Source organism: Colius striatus, chromosome 19, assembly GCF_028858725.1.
Source record: "Colius striatus isolate bColStr4 chromosome 19, bColStr4.1.hap1, whole genome shotgun sequence".
NCBI classification, from domain to species: domain Eukaryota; kingdom Metazoa; phylum Chordata; class Aves; order Coliiformes; family Coliidae; genus Colius; species Colius striatus.
The window spans coordinates 2,495,535-2,523,136 of NC_084777.1; the positions used below are offsets into that span (position 1 = coordinate 2,495,535).

The following is a 27,602-nucleotide window of genomic DNA, read 5'->3' on the forward strand; positions in this document are numbered from 1 at the left end:
GAGCCATCAGTACACCAAGGAATGGGTGACATATCCTTGTGGCCACGACACTTGGCAGCTGGACAGACGACTGACTCATCAGCGTTCACGGTTTCTCATTTTAATACTGGGGCTGTTCAGATGATTTAAGTGCCAGCAATTCACAGAGGAGGTTGTGCTGCTGCTTCCAGCACGGTTGTGGAGCCATCGCCTTGTCTGCCTCACATACTTTTCCTCGCGGGGGGAAGGGTGGGGGTGGATCTGGGTTTGGTTGTCAGCTGTAGATTTATCTTGCAAGCAGTTTTATTTCCTCCTGACGACTGGGCATTTCCATTGGCTCCTCTTGCTCTCTGTTGTTTGCCTGCTGAGGAACAAATGTCCTGTGCACAAGGCTGTCCTGCGCAGCGAGCCGCGGGGCGCTCCGGGGGATCGGGAGCCTGCCCACCCCGCCGGCCCCTCGCCTGAGGCCGGCCGGGACCCTCGCCACTCATGCCCCCGGGGAGAGAGCTCTGCAGGGGGGGCACCGCCGCCTGCCCCGCAATGTAATAGCAGCCGAGGGGGACCGCCAGCCTCTCCGGGGGGGGGACCACGGCCCGGGGCAGCGCCGGGCGGTGCGTGCCGGGGTGCGGGCTGAGCGGGGCCGGCCCCGGAGGAGGGGCGGGGGCGGGCGGCGGGGGCGGGCAGGGCAAGGCGAGGAGCCCCCCTCCGCCATTGCCGCTGCCCCTCTCTTTCTCCCACAGGCTCTCGTCACCCGGCGGCTGCGGTGGCGGGGACGGAGGAGGGAGCCGCAAGAGTGGGGTCATTCTGGACATCGCCGCCCTGAAGATGACGGAGCTGGAGTCCGAGGTGCTGCCCCTGCCGCCCCGGTACCGCTTCCGCGATCTGCTGCTGGGGGACCAGTCATTCCAGAGCGACGACAGGTTCGGGGCGCACCGGGGGGATGGCAGCGGGATGGGGTGTGGGGGGCATGGCGATACTCACCCAGCGGGAGGGGGTATGGAGAAGGAGACATACAGCTGGGGACAGGGCTTAGGGACACCTGAGACCCCCACGGACCCCCCACCCCACGGACCCCCCACCCCACGGACCCCCCCCGCAGCCCCTCGGTGCCGGGGCGGGGGGGGCTCGGAGCTCTCGCGGTGCCGAGGCGGCCGCGAGCCCCGCGGGGCCCGGAGCTGTCCGCGGTGCTGACGGCGGCTCCCGGCGCGGCGGCCCTGCCCGGGGCGGGGAGGGCGGTTATAGCCCCGCAGCGGATGGTGGGTTGCGGGAGTGGGTCGGGGTCGGCCGGCCTTGCAATGTGTTCGTAGGAATCAGTGGTCCGTGCTCAGAGGTCACTGGGATGTGCTGGGGGTGGAGAACGTGGGAATGTGTAGGGATATGCATCGGGCAGCAAGTACTGGGAATGGGTGAGTGTTTCAGGGCTGGTGGACACGCTGGAGCTGCTGGGCATTGGAAGCTGGGGGTAATACTGAGCAAGCAGACACTGAGATGTGTTGGTATGCTGAGCAGCTTGCTGTGTCTGGGAGCCCCATTGGGGTTGGCAAGGAGGAAAAGGGAACACTATCTGAGAGATGCATGGGACACCATTGATGAATGAGGTACTGTTGGCTAGTGAAACTCTGTGTTAAGCCATATGCAGAGTTGGAGCTAAGTGCATACGTTTATTTAAGAGTTAAGGCTCATCCAGACTGTCATCAGAAGCTGTCTTTGCTGGGGATTTGTGATGGGAGCATAGTGACTTTAAAGAGCTGCCGTGGATGTGGCACAACTCTCCCTTTCTTGAGCTGTCTAGAGAAATGGCCTTTACGGGTTGAGTGCCAAGCCTACTATTTATGGCTGGTTGACAGAGATTTATTACCAGGTTGAGTGTGCTAAAGCAAAAGGAGGAATGCCATGAGTGGCAATTGAATTCCAAGAGCAGAGAAGTTAAATGAAGAGGAACGAGAACAACCCTCCCTTCAACTTTGTTTATAACATAAAAATCAAGGAGCTACAAGGAGCTAATGGGGAGTCAGTAAGATTGTAATCTTTTTCCAGCAATTAACTGCATGATGTAAACAGAGAGAGCTGTAAAAAACCCTTCTGTTACAGGTGAGTTAGCCTTTGGCTAGCTGCTGTGTTTGCTACACCTGCATCAAGGCTTTTCTGCATCTGTGTTAAGAGGTAGTTTCATTTTTTTAATGTGTACCAGTGTCACACCGAGAAAAAAGTGAATTTGGGTTTGAGAATGTGAGTTACAAATGCTCTAAATAAGCATTCCTAATTTTTATAGCTGCATAGATATTGGTCTTTCTCCAAAACGAGTCTGTGGTCCTAAAGATTTTAAAGGCTGGGTTTCCTTAGCAGGCACTTAAACATTAAATAGCTTTTTGGCATCAGGCAAAAGGCTGATTGGAAATTCCAATGCAGAAAATGCCTGGATTTCAGAGTGGTTCTGATATGGCTCATTTGGGTAAGTTTGGAGTTTAGAGTTTTAATCGTTCTCCTATGTAAATATTTGAATGGATCTGCAATACAGAATATGACAATTGTAGAAGCTGTTTTTTCTGCGTTTCGCTGGTATACCCCTTAATCTTTTTTTTGCCTAGATTTGAGTAGTTTAGATTCAGAATCCCTCTTTAATTTGATTGTGGGGATACTCTGGATTATTCTGGTAAATTCATTAGCCTTATTTCTCAAGTTACCTTTGTTTCACTGGCTTTATGTGCTGCTATCTTTAGTTATTTGACTTTCCCCTTCACCTAGAAAATACTAAAAGCGTGACAGTGTCTTTGGGAACGTCAATCCATGAGCAGGTGTTTGTTGTTCACATGTAGTCTTGTCAGCTTCAGTGAGATTTGGGGTGAGCCAGCGCCCTAGGCTTTTGGAAATGTTGCTGTCAGGCCTCAGTTTCAGTCCAGTACTGGGACCTTATAGATGAAACAAATTTTGCTGTCCTTACAAATATGAAGCAGATCAGAGATTTTCTTTGAAGTGCTTTGTTACAGCACTGGCAGGGATGTGGTATCAGCAAATGTAAACAGTATGGGACCTGTGAAGAGTAAAATAGGTCCAATTAGACTGACAAATGTAGCTCTGAAGGAAAGCACCCACAACACTAAATAACTCATTTATTTGTAGAGGCAATGCTAGAAACATTAGCATCTCAAATATCTGCCTTTGAAAAACTCACATAGAATAATAATGTGCTGATGAAAGTGAGGAGTTTGCTGGGGTCAGCAGAAGACTGAAAGAATTAGAGGCCATGGGAAAATCCAGATTTTTCTGCTTCTGGGGAATTCGAATCACTTCTGTTAGAGATCCATCCTCATCACAGAAGCTGTTTGTGGAGGCACCAACACTGGACTGAGGTAAGAGAATGAGATAATGCTTGAAGAGACGAGAGCTTGCTGGAACAAGTAGATAATTAGAGAGCTGTGGTATGGCAGAGGAGAAAGGTCCAGATAACCAAGGAACTAAAAGAACTAATCAGTGAATAGGTACTTTTCCCTTCAGAATGTGAAAGGTGAAGGCAGTCTGAGTAAGGCTTACTCTTTGGCAGGTAGCCTGATTGACATGAGAATTAAGACAGTACTTTGAATGTTGTGTGGAGGATGGTAATAAATCAGCCAGGAAGCAAATAGGAAAAGATTGACTGGAATTGGGGAGGAAAATGGGTTTGTGCAATAGAGGAGAAAAGCTCTACTGACAAGCAAATCTAGAGTTGTCAAATATAAGTGCTCCTTCCAACATCATCTTATTCACCTTTGGAACTCACCGCCACAAGGCATTGGAAGACTTTGGGCTTTCAATGCAGTGCAGCTGTGTTTAAAGAACATGCTTGACATTTTTGCAAGGCAGGTCTTTAGGTTAGAGAAACAGGATTAAGTGCCATTGAGCTCTACGTTTCCAAAAGAGACAAACTGCTGTCTTGGGATATAAATCTGACTAATGGGGGCTGGGATGTGATTTCTCCTTTGGGGAGGGAAGATTCTTTTTGTGAACACTGAAGTTGCCTCAGTTGCCTGGCATAAGTCCTGTCTGATTTAGAAGTTTCTTTCCCTCTTTTGGGATGTTCTGTCAATGTCAATGCTGTGAGAAAGAGAGATCTCTTCTGCTCTCTCACGGCAGTATTGCATTTCTTATCCTGCTGATGTTTTGTTGTCATGGAAGTGTTCAGAGCCACGGGGGTATAACAGCTAAGGCAGTTTATGATGTAACCTGTAACAAAAAGAAGGTGAAGAACTTGGGGTGTGAATGCTGCTTGTGCCTGTTTGCCCTTTCACATGCTTGTCACACAGCTCCTCCAGGGATGGGAATCCTCTGTGTGTGTGTGTGAGCAAGGTCAAGGGGTGATGCTGGAAGGGGGAAGGAACTGAATGCAGCATCCCATTGGTGCTGCAAGCTTGGGCTCTGTAAGGAAGGCTTCTGTTCTGAAGTGATACTGGTATTTGCTGATTAAAGGCAGCTGAGAAAGCACATCTGCTGAATTGATAAATATTGTTTTATACCACAAGCTGTGGCATCCCTTTGATCTTTGTCTTCCTGACTATGGCACTTTTTGATCTGCTGTATTCTCTTTTCTTGGACAGTGCTGTCAACTGAGTTGGGGCATGTATTAAAAAAGCCCATACATAAAATTAAACTGTATCTCAGAGAAGTGCCATTAGGAGCTTATTTGATGCCTAATTTAAATAGTCTGAATATTTTCCAGAAAATCAGCATCAGAAGCCACAGACCTATTTACAGTAGCAAGAAGTAATGGATGTCACTTTGATTAGGTGCATTTTTCTGAGGCTAATTATCAGCAAAGAATCATTTTGATGGATGAGGATGTTTGGAAAAGCTGCTTGTGCAGAAGAATTCAGCAACATCTCTACAAAGATTTTAACATCTCCTGTTTCAAATCAAAGACTTTTCAGGTGTTGCATAACCAAGAAAAGAGAAGCTTTTAACCACCTGGGTGAATTCTTTTAAGTTTCTACTTCCAGGTTAAATAGATTTTGAAAACTTCTTTGTCTGTTAACTGGAATCTGGTCTTTGTCTCTCAGATTTGTCACTGAGTCTAAATCATGGGTTGGATTCCACTTGGCACAAGCAAACCATAGTGCTGGAATATCAGGCTTGTAGCATCTTATCCCTGCAGTTTCCAAGTGATTTCCTCCTCAAACACATCATTACATTAATGGATCTGAGCAGTTTTGTCTCCCTGTGTCAGGTTCCTTGACTGTGGCTGTGGCTGAATCCACACTTCATTGCCATTTGATTTAATGGGCAATTTTTCTCATGTTATTTGGAAGATGCAGATGCTAATTTGAACTTTCCAATTTGTACCCAGGAGTCAGAGACATTTATTTCTGTGGTGATGAGATAATGGCTAATATTTTAGATTCTGGACTGCAATGTCAGTTCAGACTGTACCATCTGCACTTGGGAAGGTTTGTACCTGGCTTTGGGAGATGCAGCTCTGATGCCTGTGTGCCACAAAATCCCGCTGGCAAAGGCTCTGCATCTCCCAGGGGTTTGATCCCTTCTTTGTGAAAGCAGGATGAAGTTATTTATTGTCTAATACCCATTTCCTCAATAAGAGCGTTAAGATTCAGTCTCTCACCAGCCCTGTGTGCAGAATCTCTCAAGGGGTGACTCAGACTCAGTTGTGATGCCTGAGCCCAGCTTCAGACCAAGTAATAAATAGCACTGGTGAGGATGGTGGGCTCCAAAACAGGAACTTAGGAGCTCCTGTGTGAGCACTTGAATTGAATTGCTTCTCCTCTGCTTTTGCCACCTGGCAAAGCAAAATCAAAACAGTTATTATTTGGATTAAACTGTTTTCCTGAGTCAACACTTTGTCAGAAAGTTTTATGGTCTGACAGTACACAGTGTCTGCTCCTGAGCACTCAGGCAGGCTGCAGCAGGAATCTCACTCCTGACTGGAGTGGTGCTGCTCTGTGTGGGCTCCTGCTCCTGAGCCAGGCACCATGGTGACTCGGGCAGCTGACACCTATCACTGTGGCTCGTTCCAAAGTCGGTGCCTACAGCTCTGTTGTGGCAGCCAGGACTGTGGGCAAGACTGACTTCAGTCCATGGGTGCCATCTAAGTTGTTGGAGGAGCTGCCAGCTGGGAATGCCAGAGCTCGTGGGAGGCACACTGGACACACTGCACTCTTCTGGCAGGGATGCTTCTTGCTCTCTGAAGGAGTTGAGACCACTGGTCATCCAGTGTGGCTCTTCTAAAGCACTCTGCCTTAGGTCTACACTAGCAGAGCTTACAGCAGTGTAGAGAAAAAGCATCTGGGACAGGGTGTTGGCATGCTTAAATCTGCTGCCAGTCCTATTTGCCACTTTACATGGAAGAGTAACCAAGAGGTTACTCTTGATGACCTCTCTCCACAGAACTCCACAGTCCTGAGTGTCTGGATTCTTTCCATTGAGGGTGGCTGCAGCAGATCTTTTCCCTGAATAGAGACAGAATCAACATATATTGCCACTGGTTTCCTCAGCCCAGCTCCAGATAGGATAAACTGAGGTGAAGAGCGTGTTGGAAACCTGGGGCTGCTTTATGAAGAGGATTTGGGTTTCCTTGTGTTTGTGGAGCTCTTTCTTTTAAGGGCAGATGGCAATTGGAATGGCAGTTTGCTGTTTCAGTTGTTCTGAAAGGCTGCAGTGATGATTATTAACCAGTGTCTTCACTGAAGTGTCCTGTGGAGTTTTTTAAGTGGATATTTCCTTGTAGCTGCTGGTGTGCCTTTGAGTAGTCCTGCTAAAGCAGACACCCCTGGACACCAGCAGGGGTATTAAGAAAGCTGTGAAAGTAGAGCAGGAGAAGAAATGCACTTCTCTTATAATTATATCTATTATTTTAGAAAATAAATGTCATTACTCTCTTCAGGAATATTGCTTTCACTGTCAGTAACAGGCCCTTGCTAGTAATAAAGCAAATGCACGTAGCAGTCCAGTGGAATGAGTGGAGGTGTCCCTGGAGTGCTGCAGTATGTACAGCTGGGCCCTGATGAAGAGGAAAAACAACATTGATTTTCGGTTATTTACCACAATTTAACATCCTGGGCTCAAATTTCCATCCCTCCCTCGTGTATTTTCTCAGTTTATTTACATTCACTTTGGTCTCTATTCAATTTACTGAGAGGAAGGGCTTGAAAAGGAAAATGTGGGGTTTCAGGTTACCTGAGAGGTCCAATTAAAGGGGAAAGCATGAGCAAGGGTGGCAGAGGGCCACATCCCTCCTGAGAGAAGTGGGTGTAGACCCAGCAGAGACTTTATTTGGCTCATGTTGTGTGCAAGAGCAAAGGAGAAGGGCAAGGCCATGAGGAGGAGCAAGAGCAGGGAGTACTGGTCACCAGGAACTCTGCTGGCAGGCAGCTCCTGGGTGGCTGGTATTGGCATTCCTGAAGCAAAATGGGACACACTGGCAAAAGAGACACTTTATTCCCCTCAACCAGTTGCACAACACACAGAGAAAGTCCTAATTGTAAAGTTTCCTGCAGTAAAGCTGCAGAAAGGGAGTACAGGGGGCATGAAAACTGTTGGGGTTGGGTTCTACTGTGGCTAATTAGGGCCCATCTCCTTCCATGTGTTCTCAGTGTGAGGCTGAATCCTGTCAGGGACATGGACAGTTGCTCCAGCTGTTTGAGGGCTTGGTGCACCTTCTACCTGTAGCTTCTTGGAGCTTCTGTGCTTAAACTTTCTGATAAAGAGCAGAGAAGAGAAATCACATGTGAGGCAGTGGAAGAAGCTTGGTGGCATGTCAGATCTTGCCTCAGATCTACAAAGGACGTGGGTCCCTCTTGTACCAGGGAGGTATCACGAACGTGAGTCTGTGTCTAGAGATCTGGTAAGGAAACAGTGATGTTTGTCAGCCCAGCAAACCCCTGTGGCTGCAGAAATCCAAGGGGATGTTGCTGTTGGCTGGGTGAGTGTGGAAGGTCAGGCTGAGCCCAGAGCTGCCACTGCTGCTGTAGTGACAGGTTGAGAAACAACCTGGCAGCTGTAGCTGTGATTACAGAGAACGCCTTCCATTTCTCTGCTATGTTTTCCCACCACTTTATCTCATCACAGTTGCATCTTTGCTCCCATGGGAAATAATTCCTTGCTGTTCTGAAGGTGGTGCTCATTCCTTTTCCTCTCTACAACCTGTTTGGTGACTGATGGTGTGTAGGGAGCGTTGGAGCTCTGGCATCTCCCGCTAACTGCCTGGGGAGAGATGAGGCTCTGACTCCTGTCACACCACTGATGCCTCCTGCAGCCAGCCCTGTCCTAAGGCTCTGCTTTGGCACGAGCTGCTCTCTCAGACCCCTGTGGTTATGGTAAAGAGATCACAAGCAAAGCCTAAATGAATTCTCCTGTAGGGCACAGCAGCTCAGAGGCTTGTCTTGTGGTAGACTGTGCAGCAGAGGGATTTAGAGAGGAATAAAAGGCCTGGAATTTGAATCAAAACATCTCTGTTTCTGAGAAGTTCCACCAATAGAGGGAATTAATTCCTTATTGTCTCCTATTTTCAGCCCTATCAAGAGATGTGTGAACACATTGCCTGCTGAAGCCCTGCAGCTTGTGCAGATTTCCTTGCCATGCTGCATTTGCCTCTGCTCCACTGGCACTTGGATCCGAGGCAAAGATGTAGGTATTAATTTGCAAAGAAAACACCTCTCATTCCTCCTGACCTACAGCTCAGTTAATGGGTCATGCAAGCACTCTACACATCTCTTGCCAGCTGCCTACAGAGCTGGGCTGGCCACAGTTTGCCCACAAAGTGTTGGCAGGGCAGGTTGCTGGGCAGTGCAAGGCTAAGCAGCACCAGCCTCCAAGCCTCTGAATCAGTGCATTCCTTCTATTGTCAATTAATTTGCTGCTCTGCTGCAATAGAAATCATTTTGTCTTCTCCCTCTCAGAGAATTCAGAGTGTAGATCCCAGTGCTACATGACACCTGGTCTAAGATGATGCTGTTGAATTTCCTCTGCCACCTTGGCCTTATTTCCTTTGTTAGAGGAGCATTTAGTTGCCATTTTAGCAAATCCACAGCTGGCTGTTTTGCTGCAGGTAGACAACCAGAGTCCAGCCTGATGGAGAACACAGGTCCCTGGTGATGCAGGTCTGTAGGGAACAGCAGTGTATGCTCTTCTCTCCCAGAAACCTTATTATTGGTGTCTTGAAAGTCTCTCCTGCATAGCCAGAGGGCTGAGAGGAGGTTTGTAGGGCTGTGAGTTCCCTGAACAGGCTTCAGCATCACCCCTTCAGTTATGCTAGAGAATAAATAGTTGATGATGAAGGAACTAGTGGTGACAGAATTGAAATGCAGGGTTTAAGCCTTGGTGGGATAGACAGGTTGTGGATGTTGGTGCACTATCAGCAGGTTAAAGTAAGAAAAAGCACCATGATTTCCACATCTCTCAAGCTCAGAGAACTTGTCCCTTTAAGCAGGAAGCCTGTAGTAGATGGTGAAGCAATGCTCTGCAACAGCTGCATTAGCTTGCAAGTCTTTTCAAGAGTTACCTTCTGTTCTGAAGCTACATCAGACACTGGGTGCAGGGGACAGACATCCTCTGCAAGGGCCAGCCCCAGCTTTCTCAAAGAACTCAAGTGGGCTTTGCTGCTTTGGACTTGTACCAGGGCCATAATTGCATGATCCTGCTTCTGCCTTCATCCTAAAGACAAACCATCTGCTTCTTTTCTGATCATGTTTCTCCAGGAGATGGCCTGGGGCTGTGCTGCTTGCTGACAGTCAAGTAGGATGTAGAGGGAGTGTTTTATGAATGGAGGTTGTAAAACAAAGCCTACAGATGGGAGAGGCACCGGTGGGATAGTGACATCTCCAAAGCAATCACTGTTGTCAGCTCCAGTGTGCTGGGTGCAAGCCCTCCAGTGTGGGAAGGGAAGTTTCTGCAGTCAGATGGTGTTTGCTGCATGCAGGGTATGTGTACACAGGCACGTTTCCCTCTGTTTCTAGGATGTTTTTCCCCATTGGGTCCCTCTTGCAATGGTGAGGGTGCATCTTGCTCAAGCTGCCTCCAGTCTGATGCCATTGTTGTTTTTCCCTGGCTGCTTTTCCTGCAGCAGCTGTGTGGGTGTGCATATATGCACAGCATGATGTACAAGTAGCCACAGCCTCTGAGAGTTCAGAGCCCAGGCCAGGACGTGGGCGAAGCTGGAGGGAGGGAGGGAAGGAGGGGTTGTGCTGAAGGCTGAGGATAACAGCACACACAGTGTGAGCCCATTCAGTGGGTAGCTCCTGGGGTCAGCTGTGTAAGGTAAAGAGTGGAATGGCAGTGAATTAAAGGAGTGAGGTGATTGGTTTGGTTCAAGGGTGAAAGACTGAAGTGTGGCAAGGGGATGGGGGCTCATGAGCAGCCAGGTGTTGCCTTGGTGAAAGCAGGAGATGAGTGAGCCTTTTGCCCTTGTAGGGTCACTGTTTTGGTGCATTAAAGCCTTGCCTGGTGTGGATTAAGAAGTGCAGGGAAAGTTGGTCATGTACCTGGACACGTTTCAGAAGTAATCTGCTTTTGCTCAGTGTGCAGCTGCTGTTTTCAGAGTGAGGCACTAGTGAGGTGTTGGCTGCCTCGTGACAGCATGGGCTGGAACTGGAGCTCCCCTGGCACTGGAGCTGCTCCCACCTGTGGTGTGAGGGGCAGAGCTCAGCCCTCACCTCTTCCCTTGAGGAACAGAGCAGCAGAGCAGCCTCCCACTGCCCAGGAAGGGGTCTGTGCCCCTGGACAGGGTGTTGGATGTCACAAGGAACTGATGGAGGAGAGTGGAGGTGTTGAGTGGCCAATACAAACCTCCTCCTGTTGCTTGGGGCTGTCCACCTCAGACACGAGCTGCCTTCTCACCTGTGTGACATTGCTCCCCTGACCCGTGTGGGGCTGCCCAGTGTCTGACCCTCCCTCTGGGCCCCTCCATGGTTGGTTTTCATGTCAGCTGGATTTCATGTCTACTACTGACAACAGTTTCCTTGTCACAGAGGATTTCTGCTGCTGTGCTTTCATAGTACTCTGGTAGAGCCCTCTTGAGGACACCACAAACATGACTCCTGTCCAACAGAACTCAAAGCCAGGGAAAGCTTGGGAGTTTATTGTTCTCTCCAGGGCTTTTCACTGTCACCTGTCCTCTAGCTTTTGGTTTAGCTTTGCATAAAGCTGACTGGTGTGGTACATCTGCATGTAGGAGGTGCTGTGTGTGGGGTGCAGAGCAGTGTGGAGGGGATAGATCCACGTCTCCTGTCCAGGCAGCAGTTCCTTTGCCCCCCTGCAATAGCAGCTCAGCCAAGGCTAGAGGCTGAGACCTTCCACCCATTCTGATCCTGCCTGGGGACAGGTGAAGGTCCTGAGGAAGGTGCTGTCATCTTCCTGTTTGCAGGTCCTGAAACTCTTGGAGTTAAAGGTGGATCTGCAGGTTGTGTTGCCCCTTCCTCGTGTGCTGCTTGCCCTTCACACCCTGGCTATTCCTGGTCCCGGTTTGTGGGTGAGTTCCTGGGCTGTGGCTTGTTGCTGGGATCAGACATGATGCTGTGATTGTCAGCCTCTGCTGTCTGGTACAACAGAGGGATTTAAGAAAAGGGCTTATTTTAAGGCCAAGTGAAACCCACCACATCATCTGTGATTGATTGGGATTGAGACCTGCTGGATTTTGTGCCGTTTGGGTGCCTCCTGCTGCATGGCCAGCACACACACTCTCTGCTTTGCAGGCTGTGGCTCCCATGGGGCCTTTTGCAGCCTGTTGGGGCTCTGCCCTGCTCAGCCCCACTCTCCAGCTGATGGGCAGCAGCCCTGAGCCCAGCCTGGCAGCAGCTCTGCGGGAAGGCGCCGCGGGGGAGGCTGCGCCGGTGCCACGGCGCCTGTGTTTGGATTAGTGACTGTGCCACGCTTCCTGCAGCCCACACAGGCTCCCACAGCAGCAGGAGTGCTGCTCTGCAAAATTAGCAGCTACCTTTAGGCAGGGAGCAATTGCTTTTGGGGCTGTGGGTAGAGTCATGGAGCCTTTCTGTGCGTCTCGTGTCTGTTCCCGGTGCGCCTGTGGTGACTCTTAGCGAAGTCGTGGCTTTGGTTGAGCTTTGCTGCAGTCAGTTTGGGACTTCAGCTCAACACAAGCAGGTGCCATTCTGGGATGTATGAAGAGAAGTGTGACCAGTAGGTTGAGAGAGATTCTCCTTTCCCTCTGCTCTGTCCTGGAGTAGTGCATCCAGTTCTGGGCTCCACAGTTCAAGAGGCAGAGAGCTGCTGGAGGGAGTCCAGGGCAGGGCTGGTGAGATGGATGAAGGGACTGGAACATCTCTGTTATGAGGAAAGGCTGTGGGACTTGGAGCTGTTTAGCCTAGAAAAGAGGAGACTGAGAGGAGAACTCATCAACATTCAAAAGTCCCTAAAGGGTGGGTGTCAGGAGGATGGGGCAACACTTTTTTCTGTAGTGTCCAACTACAGGACAAGGGGTGATGACACAAGCTGGAACACAAACAGTTCCACTGGAACACAAGAAGAAACTCCTTTGGTGCTGAGGTGAGGGAGCCCTGGCCCAGGCTGCCCAGGGAGGGTGTGGAGGCTCTTTCTCAGGAGGTTTCCAAACCCACCTGGACACGTTCCTGTGCCCCCTGAGCAAGGGGAAGCTGCTTGAGCAGGGGCTGGGGCTGGATGAGCTCTAGAGATCCCTTCCAACCCCCACCATGCTATGATTCTATGGTTTATTTGGGAACTGGACTTTCCAAATACCACACTACTGCTGCTGGCCAACCCTCTGTGAGCCCTGACCATGGCTCAGCACCCCTGTGAATCCAGCACCCATTGCTGTGGTGCCAGGCAGCAGTTAGAGCACGAAGCACAACCACCATGGCTGGGTGTGAGAGGACGTGCAAGCTCCCCGATGGCAGGGGCTGTCAAGAGAAATGTCTCCTGTGTCTAGGAGAGAGGAATGTTTCTGGGGAGCAGGTGGTGAAGATGTTTAGCAAATGTCAGCTTGAGACCTTGCCATCCCGTGGGCAGGAGTGACATTGCTGAGGAATGTGTTATCCTGCCAGGAAGCAGCAAAAATCCACCCGCTAAATGTTTACGAGCAAGGGCAGGCCTTTGCCAGAAGTGGGTGTTTTTCCCACCTCTGAGACTCGTGGAGTGAGAGAGCTCCTCAGGGCAGTGGGAATCCTGCTCACGTGGAGGCTGAAAGCAGGAGCTGTTGGTACCAAGTGGGCAGGACATCAGCATCCCTCACGTGCCAAGGCTTCTTCCATCCTCTGCCGACTCCCAGCCCATGGCTCCTGCCTTCTCTTCTAGGTTTTTTTGCTCCTTTGCCTCCTCTCTGGAGTCTTTTAGCTAGAAGCAGCCTCTCAGCTTCCTCCTGCCTCTTCTCAGGAGGCTGGAGCCTCGCTCCACAGGGGCAGTGGGAGGATCCCACCTCCTTCCCTCTCTGCACCCAGCAGGGATCAGGCAAAGACGATGCCAGACAAGCAGCTCTGGTGAGAGGCAGATGCCTCTGTCTGATGAGTGAGGCTTTGGCCTTGCAACTCGTGTAACTTGGGTTTTGACAGAGCTTGAGGAGCTGGGGCTCAGACAGAGCTGCCAGTTACGGCTGATCTTGATGTGGCATTTTACCAGGGAGATTGGGCAGCTCGTGTCCCACTGCAGGCAGAGAGGAAGCCAACACTCTCAGTTTAGAGATGATCTCAAGTCTTCTGCTGCTTCAACCTGAGCTGGTTTTGTAACTGCTGTCATTAGGACATAAGCATTTGGCCAAGGCACACTGCTTTATTTCTCAATGCCTTAATCAGTCCCCTAGAGCTATTCAATGTGACAGTGGCCTTCTTACTGCATGCACTGTGTTCTTTTGTATGTGAGAAAAACAAAGCTTCAACAGCAAGTTTCCTGCAGACAGGTGCTAAATACAGTTTTTTTCAAAGCTGTCTAAAACTTTTCCCTTCAGACCAGCCATGGGTGTGATTGCATGGCTGGGGCTGGGGAGAGCTGCAGACACCAGAAGAAATGCATCTTCCCAGAGCCAGTGTGTGAGGTGCATAATTACATCAGGGCTAATAGCTTCACATGGGAGTATTGTTTGAAACATCTCTAATTTAATAAGCTGGGGAGTAATTGGTTATTAGAAGAGAGTTGAATTGGCATGGACACTAGTGTGCTAGTTTAGTTTGGTATTTGTAATGCACAGTCACGTTGTTTGCTCAAGGGCAGAGGAATGGGTATTAGGTGGTGCCCATATTTCTCAGCAAGAAGTTACAGCTGGTCTCTGGAAAGACATTTATCCGAGGAAGCTCTTTAGTCACTGTTTTTGAGCTTGGATCTTGAAGATGGATTTTCTTCATTACAGTTTCATGCAATTACACCCACGCTGCTGAGAGTGAAGGTCTTCTCTGACACTTCAGTTCCCACTTTGGATGACTTGAGATTAGTCTTTCTAGTCATCCTGAGCAGCTCCACCTCTCTGGCACAGGGACAGACCCTTCCTGAGGCACTCACACACACATATGTGCATGAGTGTGCTCACCCACGCGCCAGCACTCAAGCGGGAGAGGGGACATTCATCTTCTCTCCACACCCTTCCATCCCCACTTGTCTGAAGCTCCTCAAGATGTGCCATCAGTTCCAGCTCAGTAAATCTTCCCCATGAGGTTTTCCTGTGTGGAGAAAGACGTTATAGTCCCATTCTAGAGTGGAGATCCCTCAAGCTGCTGCCTCAGAGCTGTTGGAGAGGGATGGGTGTGAGCTGGGAAGCTCTGCTGCAGGAGCTGGTAATCTGGTGGGTCACTGAGAGTGTTACACAGTGAAGAGATGGTGACACAAAGAGCCATTACATCTCATCAGCCTCTTCCAGAGATGGCATCCAACAATTGTTCCCTTTCATCTTTCTCCAAAGTGCTTTTAAAGTTCAATATTGTCACTTTGTTTGGATTCTTCCCACACAGTGTCTGCACTCAGAACTGCCCAGTGCTGATGGAGAGGTTTATTGCCAGCAGCTATTGTGCTAAAACTGAGAGGAAAACCAATTTCCACTCTCCTCTTGTTATAGTCTCTAATGGGAGAGATTTCTTTCTTGCTAAGAACTTGTAAATGTGTTTTAATGCTGGATGCAGTGTTCCATGGCTGAGAACTGTTCAGCCTTCCAGGGTTCAGCAGTGCAGATATTTCTGCTTACAGACATGTGCAAAACACATTGCACATGTACAAAGGACAGAGTTAACCCCCCCCCCCAACCCATCAGCAATGAAAAACAGCAAAACCCCAGCTACTAAATCCCCAGCCTTACTCTCCAGTGACCAGCCAGCCTCATACAGCTTTGTGAAGGAGTCCCAGCTGGCAGAGCTGTGCTGTTGGTTCAGGTTAAGCCCAAAAGGTTGATTAATTAAATGCAAAGGCACTGTTTGCAAAGCAAGGCTGCTGAGGGAAGCCCTGTGCTGGTGTGTAGAGCAGGGAGAGTGTCTTCTGCTCTGTGATGTTCAGGTTTTTCTAAAGAGCTGGTGATGCTGTTTGCCCCAAGAAGACACCCAGTTTTGGAGATGAGGAGTAAAGCTTGTTCCTTGTGTCAGTGTGCTGCACTATGCCAGGTGTGGCTTTGTCCTGCTGGGTGGAGCTGGCATCAGCAGCCCTGGGATTGCTTTGCCATTGTGTTACTGAGCTGCTGAGGAACTGCACTGCTTCAGAGGGAGCAAGTTGAGGAGTGTGGATTGGGCTTTTACAGGAGAGAGAAGGCAAAGGAGGCATGTTCATCTGTCTTGCAGGGAATTAGGAAGGAGTGAGATGAAGTGCCTGTCTGGATGAGTCCTGTGCCCTATCCCAGCACTGTGGGTACTTTTCAATGTGCTGGTGAGATCCCCCATTCCCTTTTGAAGGAGGATGAGCCACGGAAGGCACAGTGAGTGCTGCTGATCCAGAGTATGTTAGTGAGCACAGGAGACTGAGACTCACTGTGAGGCCCAGTGACTGCTTTTCTTGAGTAACTTCTTATCCTACCTGCCTTTTCTGCCATCTAAGCTGCCCTGTTTCCCGCTGCCAGGTCTTAGGGAGAGACAGAAGTGCAACTGAAGATGCTGGTGCAGTTATTAACACAATCACACTCTAATTTAATCTTGTTCCCATTAAACACCTTCAATGATCAGAGTGTTTCTTACTTGGTTTAATGGACTCTTTTCCAGATGATGAAGCTGTGAAATCAGATACTTGTTATAAATGTCTGTTTATGAAACAATCTTTCTTCCTAAAAGCTTCTGCCTGGCTGGAATGAATATAAATGGAGATGGTGGGGTTTTCAATCTAGGCTTTAAAGAGACACTGTGTAACAAAGTCAGGCTTATTCCTGTTTTATTTGTGTGTGTGTGTTTACACGAGAGATGAGAACTAGCCAAGGCATTTTTAAAGTGTGCTTTTGACAGTAAATGCATGAGGCAGTTGAGACCTGGCATCTGTGAAATGGCATCTGCTGTCAGCCTGACTCCTGGAGTGGCTATTCCCTTCCCAACAGATGATTTGGTCACGGGAGTTGAGTCAGAAGCTGGTGAGCAGGAAAGACCAACTGTGTATGATAACCTGACTTTAAAATCCTTTTTCTGTGGCTTTAGTTTGACTTCTGCTCTTCCCTGGGTGTACTCAGCAGAAGGCAGAGCTTGCACAGGTACAGCAGCTCTCAGCTGCTTTCAGCAGCATTTCAGAGGGTTGTTTTTTGTGCAGAAGCAGCCCTTGGGGCCCCTTAGCTCAGAGATACCATGTTTAACACAGTTGTCTGCACACCATGTTTGTTTCAGAGTACACAAAGTGTGCAGGTCCCCAGTGCTGCAAAAGACCTTTGCCATTGCATATGGGCTGTGTTCAGGCTTTTAGGAAGGTGGTGCCTGTTCGTGGTGGCTCTTGGCATGGCCTGACCAGTAGATAAGAAACCTTTCTTTATAATGTCTTGGTTCTGAGCCCTGCTTTTGGACTCCTCAGTTCAAGAGAGACAGAGAACTGCTGGAGAGAGGCTGTGGAGGCTCCTTCTCTGGGAGTTTCCCAACCCACCTGGACACGTTCCTGTGCCCCCTGATTGAGGGGAACCTGCTTTAGCAGGAGGTTGGGCTGGATGAGCTCCAGAGATCCCTTCCAGCACCCACCATTCTGAGCTTCTGGGATTCTGTGAGAGAGACCCTGTTGTCAGACCCCCAACAGCATCTTGGCACAGCGTGAACTTTGGCTTGGCTGTTTCACATCCCCTGGCTGGCAAGGACTTCTGTGTCGTGGCAGAACTTTCAGCTCCAACACCCTGTTCATGGGTAAGCAAATTTTTCTCATTGAAGTTAAAATAAGAACCGTACTTGAAGATCAATGGTCTGGTACAACCCCTTGTTCTAGTCCTTCCCACACACCATGATGAGGCTGTCACAGACTCCATGGAGTTCATGCCTCATTTCTGCAGCACATTGTGCCTTTCTTTTTATATGGATTTGCCATTTTCTCTGTCTTACATAATGTATTACAAAATAAATGGTGACAGAACCTGGAAATGGATGGCAAATGGTGCCCAGCATGATCCAGTGGCCCTGGGGAGGGAAGAACATTTTATTGCCATGAGACACAGTTGGCAGAGCTGATGGAGAGCCCCCAACGCTCAACTTTTTCCATTGAAGATTCATTTCAAAGCAAACAAAAATACCCAAGCAAAAAACCAAAGTGTTTTAAGATGCCCAAATTCTCCACATTTGAAGCAGAAGCTCGTAGAGCCATTTAATAAGTAAACACTTAAACACTGCTTTGCACTTGCACAGATCGTTTCATTAGAGTTTTAATACTACAGTTGCCACAACAAATGTCATGGAAAGGAGAAAAGGCTCAGAGTCCTTTAAAACTGCAAAGTAAGAATCACTTTGGCATTTTGAAAGTCTCTGTGAAATTGCTTGCTGGCAAGCTCTGCTGAGGAGCTCTGGGGGTGCTTTGCAGCAGCGACTGCGCTGCCGGCGCCTCCGCACGGTTAAAGCCCGGAGCGTGTCTCCATCCGGAGCGTCACCCACTCCTGACGCCACTTTGCTGCTGGGCTGGAAGTGGTGAGTGCTCAAAGGGCTCTGGAGAGGCTGTGTGGAGAGGCACAAGGTGCCTTTTCAGCTTTTGCTCCCTGTCCTATCCTCTGGGGAATGCTGGGTCCTGGGTGAGTGAGGTGTCCCCTGGAGAGGGTGTTAGTGGGGAGTGTGCCACAGGAGCTGGGGGTGAGTGTGCTGCTGTGAGAATCAGGGAGTCATTCTGGTGAGAAAAGACCTTTAAGCTGCTGCAGTCCCAGCCCTGCCCTCACCCTGCCCAGCCCAGCACTGACCCCTGGCCCTCAGCACCTCAGCTCCACGGCTTTGGGGTCCCTCCAGGGCTGGGCACTCCCCCAGCTCCCTGGGCAGCCTGGCACAGGGCTGACACCCCTCTCAGGGAAACAGTTCTGCCTCAGCTCCAACCTCAACCTCCCCTGGCAACTTGAGGCTGTTTCCTCTTGTCCTGTCACTTGTTACCTGGGAGAAGAGCCTGATCCCCACCTCAGTACAAGCCCCTGTCAGGCTGTAGAGAGTGATCAGGCCTCCTTTTAAGTAGTGAACATCTATAGTGTGCAGACTGTTACAGCTGGGAGGCGATGAATTCCACTGCCCCAGCCTGCTCATCCCTGGGAAAGTGGCTCTGCCAGCCCCTGGCACTGTGACTGAGGGAGCCTGGAAGTCTCTTGCTCCTCTTGCCTGGGTTTGAGTCCTGTCCTGCCACTTTCTCTGAGCATCTGTGCCTTGCCTCCTGCTCGCTGCAGTGCTCTGTCTCCCTGCGCTGTGCCAGGGCTGACTCATGCTCTGGAAGCTCTGCCTGCTCCTGCCAACACAGGCTGCCAGCTCTGCCTGGGTGAGGACCCTGGTACTCATTAAATCTTGGGAAGCAGCTAGTGACCCTGTTATGTACTCACCTGGAAAAGTGACTCCTCCATGCCTGATTACTTTGCCCTGCCTGGAGACTTTTCTTGCTTCCCTTACAGATATATATTTAGATTTCACCCAAGGGCTTTTAATTTCCTCACTGGCTTGAGCAGCTGTGACAGGTATACAGATACCTTCCCCTTTTCCTCTGGCTGTTTTAACCTGTCATCAGTATTGGTAAGAAATGGGAAGAGATTACAAGGCACTGTAAAGCTTCAGGGTCTCGTTTCTCTGCTGTAAGCTCATCAAATGCACCACAGAAACAGGGAACTTGTCAGGGGGACTGTGGCTTTGTGGGGTTATTTCTTCAGCATCTGCAAGGGTCTGCTCTATTTCTTATTCTCCCTGCTAAGCAGGCCCAAGTGAACAGGCTGCCTTTGCAGCTTTCCTGTTCCTCGCTGCTGTGCCACACTTAGAGAGGCAAAACTGGGTTTGCAAAGGCTGCGCTGACAGTTCTGGGATTCAGCGCCTCGAGGCTCCTGTGTGCAGTTACATAAGGGCTCTGGGAGCTGGGGAGCTGCTCACTGCAGGGGGCACCTGCTGTCCCTCCACTAGGGTGGCCAAAAGGGGACTTGTTTGCAAATCCCCTACATCCATCCTTTGGGGAATAGGTTGTAGCTGGTGGTGGGGATGAGCTGAGCTGCCCTGCAGACAGAGCAGTGAGGTGCTGGGTTACTGTGAGCACTGCACAGTGCACTGGGCAGGGGGCAAAGCACAGGCATGAGCAAAGCCCTGAGTCCTCTCTTCTAAATGCTGACATTTTGGGAATTGTGAGCATTTGGAAGAGAGCATTAATACAGAGAACTTGGGGAAGGGGAGAGAAACCAAAGGCTCTGTATCAGACACACCGTCCCCCTCCAGGCTTGCAGCCTGCCTGCAAGCTCTCCATGCATTTTCTTACTTTACATAATTTTTCCATCTCTCCCCATCAGCCTGGCTCTTCAAAGGCTTCCTTCTGTTTCTAGCTCTCTCACTGCTGCTAAATATGCTCTCCTCTGTGCTTTCTAAAATGTTCCTCCTTCCCTCAAATGCCAGTGCTCTAGTTTATTAGAGAAGCCTCCTAAAACTCTGCTGAGGAGAGGCTGGGTGAGGCAATGAGCTGCTGCCAGGTGCTGCTCAGTCGTGCTGCCTGATTCAGCTGCCAAGACTAAATAGAGGAAGCAAATAAAATGCAGCCAGTTAATTTCTGCCTGTGTCATGCAAATCTCTTAGGGCTCTGAGTGCCTGCTGTGTGATGCAGCACAGGTTGGCCAAAGCTCTCTGCAGCTGTGTGATGGTGTTGGTGAACATCCGTGTTTCTCTGCTCCAGGTGTTCTCCCATTGGGTTGCTTTGGCTTGCTGTGGTGCTGAGCACCCTCCAGAAGAGCAGTAGGGGATGGAGCATCCCCCCAAGCCCACCATGGTGGGAGGTGGTCCTAATGGGGCAGTGCAGCAGGTTAATCCTGGGGGGATGACACCCTTCCAAAGGTGGATGTGGCTGCAGTGATAGCATTGACTGCAGTAAATGACTCTGAATGAAGACAAAGACTTTGGTGTGGTTGGGTTTTGACAGTAACCACTCAGCCCAAATGCTATCCCAGCAGGCCCCTGAGATGACAGAAATCCCTGCAGTTTGTGAGCTTTTCCTGAAATGCTTTTAATGACAGTTTAATAATAACACTTAGCACTTGGTACAGAGCTTCTCACCCCTGGAACTGAACAGCTTTAGTGCAAAGGGTAAGGACCATTACCCCTCATGTTCACAGGGGGAAGTATAGCTGGATTTTGTTTGTGAGAATAATTACAACAAGTGGAATTAATCAACTTTTCATATGAATGGTGTTGCTTTTTAAAGACAAATGTCAGGAAAGAGTCCTGGGTACAAAGGAGAACTCACAGTGGTGTAGATCCATCTGATGGCTTCTCAGGGAACTCGTCAGTGCCTGTGGTGCAGAGGCATTAACCCTGCCAAAGCAGTGTGTGGAGGGAGCAGAAGAAAGAGAGTGCATGACAGGGCACAGTATTGAATTGCAAGTGCCCCAGATCCTGGTGAGCAGATGCTGTGGGGAGCTGCTGTTGCACTCACCCCAGTGTGTATCGTTCCCTTCACCTCTCCAGCCCCTCAAGCCCCCGTTGCTTGGGAAGACTCTCCCAGCTCCTGAATGTGCCCTGGCTCTTGGTGCACTCTGTGTGGTGCATGGAGGAATTCCACTGAAATAATGACAGTTTCTACATTCTTAGCTGGGGGACTCAAAGGGGCCATAACCTCTTGCAAGCTCCTGCAAAGTCACTGAGGGTTGGGCTTTTCTTCCCTTCTTCTCTGTCCTGCTCCACATTCCCCTCTTGCATCTTGGCCCTCTTCAGGCTGCAGGGTAACAGGTTCTTGTGCTGAGCCCAGGGAAACAGAGGCTTGTTTTGGCTGAGGCCTCTTGGTGTGATGGTAATGGGTGAACAGTGATGCCTCTGTGTGCCCTGAATGCAGGTGGGACAGGCATGGAGATGCTTCTGCCCTGCTGCTCACAGCCCATTGCTGGTTTTCTTTGTGGAAATGCCAAGACGTGGATTAATCTCAAACAAAACTGAAGTCTTGTCCCATTATCTTTGGCAATCTGCTGCTCAGGGCCTCTGTTTGCAGGCGCCACAGGAGAAGGGAAGGCAGGAGCTGTGATCCATCAGATACACAGTGCTACAGGAGCTCAGCTGCAGAACACATTTGCAAGTACTTTGAATTGCAAAGTGCTGCTGTGGACTTGCTTGGCTCTAATCTCAAGGTCTCCTGGGGAGCAACCTCTGGCAAGCCCCAAGTCACCTGGATACACATCTCTGTGAACAGCAGGTAGGAGTCACCATCCAGCCTTGGGTTTCCCCCAGCCCCTTCAGGAGGGATTTGGTCATCTGTATCTCTTAAAACACTGATTTTCATTGCACAGCTCATCTCCAGGAAAGATCTGCTGGCTCTCCACAGCAGCTGAGTGCAGAGGTCCTGCTCCCATGCCAGTGGCCATGTGCCAGACAGGACCTTCCTCTCCCAGCTAATGGAAAGAAAATGGAGAGAGGTTTTTAAATTGACTCTGGATCGATGCAAACAGTTTTTTCTAAGCACTTTTATTAATAAACACAAACATCATTGGTGTCCAGAGAGGATTCCCAAGCATCTCCTGTATATTCCAATATCCCTGCAATCTGAAGTAATCAATGTATTGGTATCATGTTTTGTACTATAAAAGGAGCTGAAACTCTTAGGATTCAACTCCCTCATTAACTGCTGATTGATAGCAAAAAATATGAACAAAAGGACCCCTCGTGTTAGGAAAAGAGTCACTTGGGCCCCTCTTGTGCACAGTATGCTTTCAGGAGAGCAGGCAAGGGGCTCTTGGGTGCCTCTGACTGTGTCCATGCTCCCACCATGTGTGTGTGTGTGGAGGAGCAGTGCTGGCACCCCTGAAGTGGAAAGGCCTGGAAGTGGAAAGGCCAAACCCTGCACAAAGAAGGAGGATGGAGCATCAACATTTTATTTTGCTTATTTGGCAAACTTAACTGAAACAAATGTCAGAGGGAAAACCATTCTGGTGAGGAAGCAGAAGCTCTGTCTTCTCAGATTTTAACTTCCCATTGGAAGAGAGAACAGGTAGTAAACAGAAGACAAAATATCTTTACATCTTGAAAAGCACTGACCTTTCCAGCCATTTGTGTTGAAGAGGAGGGATTGCTGCTTTATGGGGCTCAGCAGTAGCCTGATTGCAGGAGCCTGGTGGCGGGGCGTGGACTTGTTTCTGCAGGGCTGTGTGTGAGCCTTGGCAACCTCAAAACATTGGCAGCTTCTGAAAAGCTGTTTTGCAGAAGGCATGGTGACAATGTAGGGCATTGCCTGGAGACTAAAGGGCAAAAGCAGAGTGTATGCACTTCTTGAAAAGCACTTCAGCAGACGGCTGGGTCAGAGAGGTTTGTGGTGGTTGTTAAGGAATTAGTGGTGCTCCAGAGTTTATTAAGCCATTAGTCAATGTTTGCTGGGGTCTTGAGATATAGGAAGTGTTTGTGGTGGTAATGAAATTGTATGGGACCTTGCTTTTCCTTGGAGCTATTAAATAGAGGGAGGTCAGGACTGCCCTGCAAATGCAGCACTACCACAGAGCAGCCAGAGGTGCTGTGGGGGATGCTGCCCCTTGGAGCCAGGCAACAGCCTCAATGGAACAGTGATTTCCTAGAGCAGCTCACCAGTGAGTCCAGAGAACCAAGGTGTTCTCTAGAACAAGATAATAATGAGCCTTAATGACTTTTCAGCTCAGTGCCCCTTGAATTGTCCCTGTGTGTCTGAGCACAGCCCCTCCTGTAGAGCAGCAGCTTGTGAGACGTTGGTGTGGTCGTGAGCGCAGCAACACGTGTTCTCCTCCACGAGTTGCCTGTTGTGGCTTTGGAAGTACCTTCATATGGGTTTGATGACTTGCAGAGTGACTTTTCAGGATTTCAAAATATATTGAAGTGGCTTATCTTACAGAAGGCTTTGCACACTAATGCTTTTGGGTTGTATCTCAACATTAACAGGGTTGTTTGCCAGAGGAACATGCAAAGAAACCTCTTCCCATACCCCGAGCTCTTCCTGCTTTACCCATCAGTTATAATGGGCTAGGTCATGCTTTATTAATAATAAGTTGAATAGGTGCATAAGATGACTTTTGGCAGTTGGGACTGAGAGCTACCTGGCTAAATGGAGATTATTTAACAATGCAGTTGCTGTGGATTCAATTAAGACTAATGAAAAATCTGCTTCTTTCTAAATCTTGTTTCCAGCAACACTGTGACCAGTGCAATTGGTGCTCAGCAGTCACAGCCATCTCTCCAGCCCCCAGCACAGCAGTGGTCTCTGCATAGTGCAAACACTGAAATGAGAAATCAGCACTTTGTAATGGTCTCTCAAAGTAAAATTAACCATCAGTTTCCTGGCTTACACTCAGGTGGATGGCATTCAGTTAGCCAGGCAAGTGTTTCTGGACTGGAGGAATTTCTTGCTCAGGCTTTGATGCTGAGACTGTGTTTTGTTGATTTCCATTGCCCTGTTCTCTTGGAGAACACGCTGTGCAAAGAGGATGTTTGATGTGTAGCTTACCCTTGTGTACCATGGGTAGAAACAGACAATGTGTCTCTGTGGAGCTGTGCTTCAGGTTCCCTTTGCAGCCATGGCTCTTTCTAGGAACGTGCTGTCTCCCAGCAAGAGAGCCCTGGGTGTACCAAGGGATGCATTTTACCTGTGTCATTATTTGAGTTCTGGGTAACTCATAGCAGCCATGAATGGGCAGCACCCAGCACAGGGGATCTGTATTGAGTCTGTTCCTAAGTAAAGCCCTTCACTTTCTGTGTTACAGGAAGGCAGCTTTACCCACTCAGTGTGGTCCTTTACCCTGTGACAGACAGTGATGTTCTCCACCAACAATCCAGCACCTGAGTGCTTCTATTTTGCCTTTTTCCTCATCACTCCCTTAGCTTCCCACCTGAGGGAACCAGGATGCTTTAACTGCACTGCTGATGTCTCAGTGACTCAGCCAGCTCTGGGTTGTCTTTCCTCTGGGTTCTTGCTTTACTCCTTCTCTTACTGAGATGACAACACTTGGTGTCTGTCTGGGAGGTGACCTGGGAGGAGAGACACTGCCAGGGCTGTAGGTCTTTAGGTGAAGCGTGGAACATGTCATGTTGCCTGAGAGAGGAATATTTTTCCTGACAGAACTACAGCAAAGGAACCTCTTGAGCTGCCCAACGCAGATCTGAGCAGTCTGAGTAGCTCTGTGGGCTTATCCAGCCTCAGAAAGGTTCTCCTCAGCACCAGGTGACCTCTTTTCTCCCTTGGAAGGGAAACAGTGATTCAAGCCAGCAGCTCTGTTTGTAGTTTCTTGTGACCCTGCATCTGATTGCTCCCCTTTCTTCTGCTTTTTGTGTCTTGGTTTGCATTTAAGTGCTTAACAGAAAAGGCACTTTCACGTAGAGGCTCCTGCAGGCAGGCACCGAGTTTCTCAAGAGGCCCTTTGATGTGATTTTTGTCACTTTCTATTCAGCAAAAGTGTAACAGGAGATTTTCCATTTTCTGACAAAATTTTCCAGTACTTTCCCTAATACCCTAATGCTGAGATTAGAATTTGAGCATAAGCCACTTTTCACTTTAAATATCAATCTTGAAATTAACCTTCTTCTGGAATTAGGAATTACAATACAATGGAAAATATACCAATAACTCCCTAACACCTGATTGCCCCAGTGCCAGTGACTCCTGTTGTCCAGCCCCCAAGCTGAGCACAGTCCAACCCAAAGGGTTAACAGCAGTAACTATGTTTGGGGCTTGAGAACAACACCCTGAAGTAAACAAATATGGAGCAGTAAATTGAAGATGAGGCTGAAGCAAGCTATGAAACAGAAAGGAATAACCATTAGAAAATGAAAACATTGAGCTAATGAATCATTTTGAGTCAAAAGGAGAAATTAAATGTATGCTGAAAGCTGGGACACTGGTAAATGGGCTGTGGCTTTGGAGCATTTTACATTTCACAGTGCTGAAATAAAGTATGTCTCACAGTGAAATCCCATTAAGGAAAAAACCTCTGAGTGGAGAAACAAGGATTTGGTTAACAGGAGATGGGGACTTGATTCCTCTTTGCATAGCAGCCAGAGACTGCCTTTGTGTGATGGGATAAGTCATTGCTAGGTACTGATCCTCGGGGGAAGACCAGTGAGCAGAGTTATTCCTGGCAGTTCGCTGGTAGGTGACAGGAAGAAAAGGACTGGCCTTTTCATCTGAGTTTGGAGCAGGATGGTGGTGCTGGGAGCTCTGATAGCCTGACAGGACTATGGAAGTGTGCAGTGTGGCTGGAGCACACAACTGGTGCCAAAGGAAAGCATCAGCTTTTCATCTAAAATACTGGGGATCCCAAATTTCCCATTTCAGGGCAACTTCTGCCTTTACCTCAGAGACAGCCCCCACACAGCCATCTGTCCTCAGGCCCTGGGAAGACCCTTGCAGGCATTAATGTGTTGAGTCTCTGTATGCCATGTTCATTTGAAAGAGCTCCTGTTGTGGAGTTGAATTATTCACATTGGCTTTTCACATCACGATGTCTCACCAGTGATGGATCACTCAGGGAAACGAGTCTTTAAAGTATGCAGTGGGGCAGCACTGACACACAGCACTGGTGTGCAGTGGAGCAACACTGGCACACCGTGACACAGCATCGTGTGGGGTGGCATTGGCATTGTGTGGGGTGATGTTGGCATGCTGTCAGGCAGTGTTGGCATGTCATGGGGTGACACTGGCATGTCATGGGGTGATGCTGGCATGCTGTCAGGCAACGTTGGCATGTCACAGGGTGATGTTAGCATGGCGTGGGGTGACGTTGGCATGTCATGGGGTGATGCTGGCATGCTGTCAGGCAACGTTGGCATGTCACAGGGTGATGTTAGCATGGCGTGGGGTGACGTTGGCATGTCATGGGGTGATGCTGGCATGCTGTCAGGCAACCTTGGCATGTCACAGGGTGATGTTAGCATGGCGTGGGGTGACGTTGGCATGTCATGGGGTGATGCTGGCATGCTGTCAGGCAACCTTGGCATGTCACAGGGTGACGTTGGCATGCCGTGGGGTGATGTTGGCATGCAGCAGGGGGGATGCTGGCGTGCCGTGTGGTGATGCTGACACGCAGTGGGGTGACACTGGCGTGCTGTGAGGCGGTGTCGCATCCATGGGGTGAGGCTGTGGTGGCGCGGGGCGGTGCTGGCCGCCGCTGGCCGTGGTGCTGAGCGCCGTGCCCGGGGCGCGGTGCCAGCCCAGCGCGCTGCGGCACTCTCCTGCTCCTCTGGAAGCTGCTCGGTGTTGAGAGGAGCCCTACGGGCAGGAGCAGCTATGGACTGGTGGCATCCCCGAAAGAGAGCGGGATGCGCGACCTCCCCTCGCTTCCAGCCTCACCTGTGCACGGGGAGACTCTCGGGTTTAGCTCCCACTCGGGGCACCCCGGCTACAGAGAGTTCCCTTTTCTGCTTGGCAGCTCAGGAAACTGATGCCAAGCATGTTCAAGGAGCAGCAGCTTTTATTCTCATCTGAAGAAGAGGGAAAGATGGGTTGTCCTGGCACAGGTAGTGTGTGCCTCTATTTCAGCCTGGCCAGGTGAGCACTGGTTGAGAGCCTGTGGCCAACAGCAGCTCAGAGGGAAGCAGCAGCGAGTTCCTCTCTGCTCAGTTCCCAGCGGGTGTGTTTAGGAGAGGATCTTGCTCTGCTGCTTTGTATCTTCGAGCCAAGCATGCTGAGTCTGTTCCCTGGCATGCAGTCCACACACTGCTCCTTACACAGAGGAATAAGATAAAATAGCTTCCTCCCCCTCACGTTGCTGTTGAAAAACAGGGATGGGGAAAAAATAATCCCTCAGCCCCTGCCCTGCTTGTGGTGATAAGAGCAGTGCAATCCTTTTGTTTTAAAGGAGGCAGCCAAGGCAATTAAATTACTTGCTTCACAAAGCCATTTCAGAGATGTGTGCATTGTGGATGTTTTCTCAGTCATTTTGCACCAAATTCGCTGCAGCAGCAGGGCCAGAGAGTTTGCCTTGACTCCCCTCACTACCAAAATAAATGTACAGGGCAGGATTGTTCCACTGAGCAGCCGTGAGTGGGGAGAGAGAAGAAGGCAGGAGATGGTACGTGCCGCCAGCTCTAAACTGAATGCGGTGAGGATTGCGATGTATGAGAGAGTTCAGGGGGGAAAGAGGAGGAAGTCGGAGAGGCTGCCAAAGCTCACAG

The 27,602-nt window shown here is 49.6% G+C and overlaps 1 protein-coding gene across 3 annotated transcripts in view; it reads left to right on the forward strand.

Moving 5' to 3' along the window:
* Window positions 1-804: 804 nt before the first annotated feature.
* Window positions 805-27,602, forward strand: part of KCNT1 (potassium sodium-activated channel subfamily T member 1) — a 64,399-nt gene continuing 37,601 nt past the window's right edge. For all 3 annotated transcript variants that reach the window (XM_062011647.1, XM_062011648.1, XM_062011649.1), the window contains exon 1: window positions 805-899. In XM_062011647.1, coding sequence (XP_061867631.1) covers window positions 805-899 — 95 coding nt within the window. The remainder of the gene's footprint in view (window positions 900-27,602) is intronic.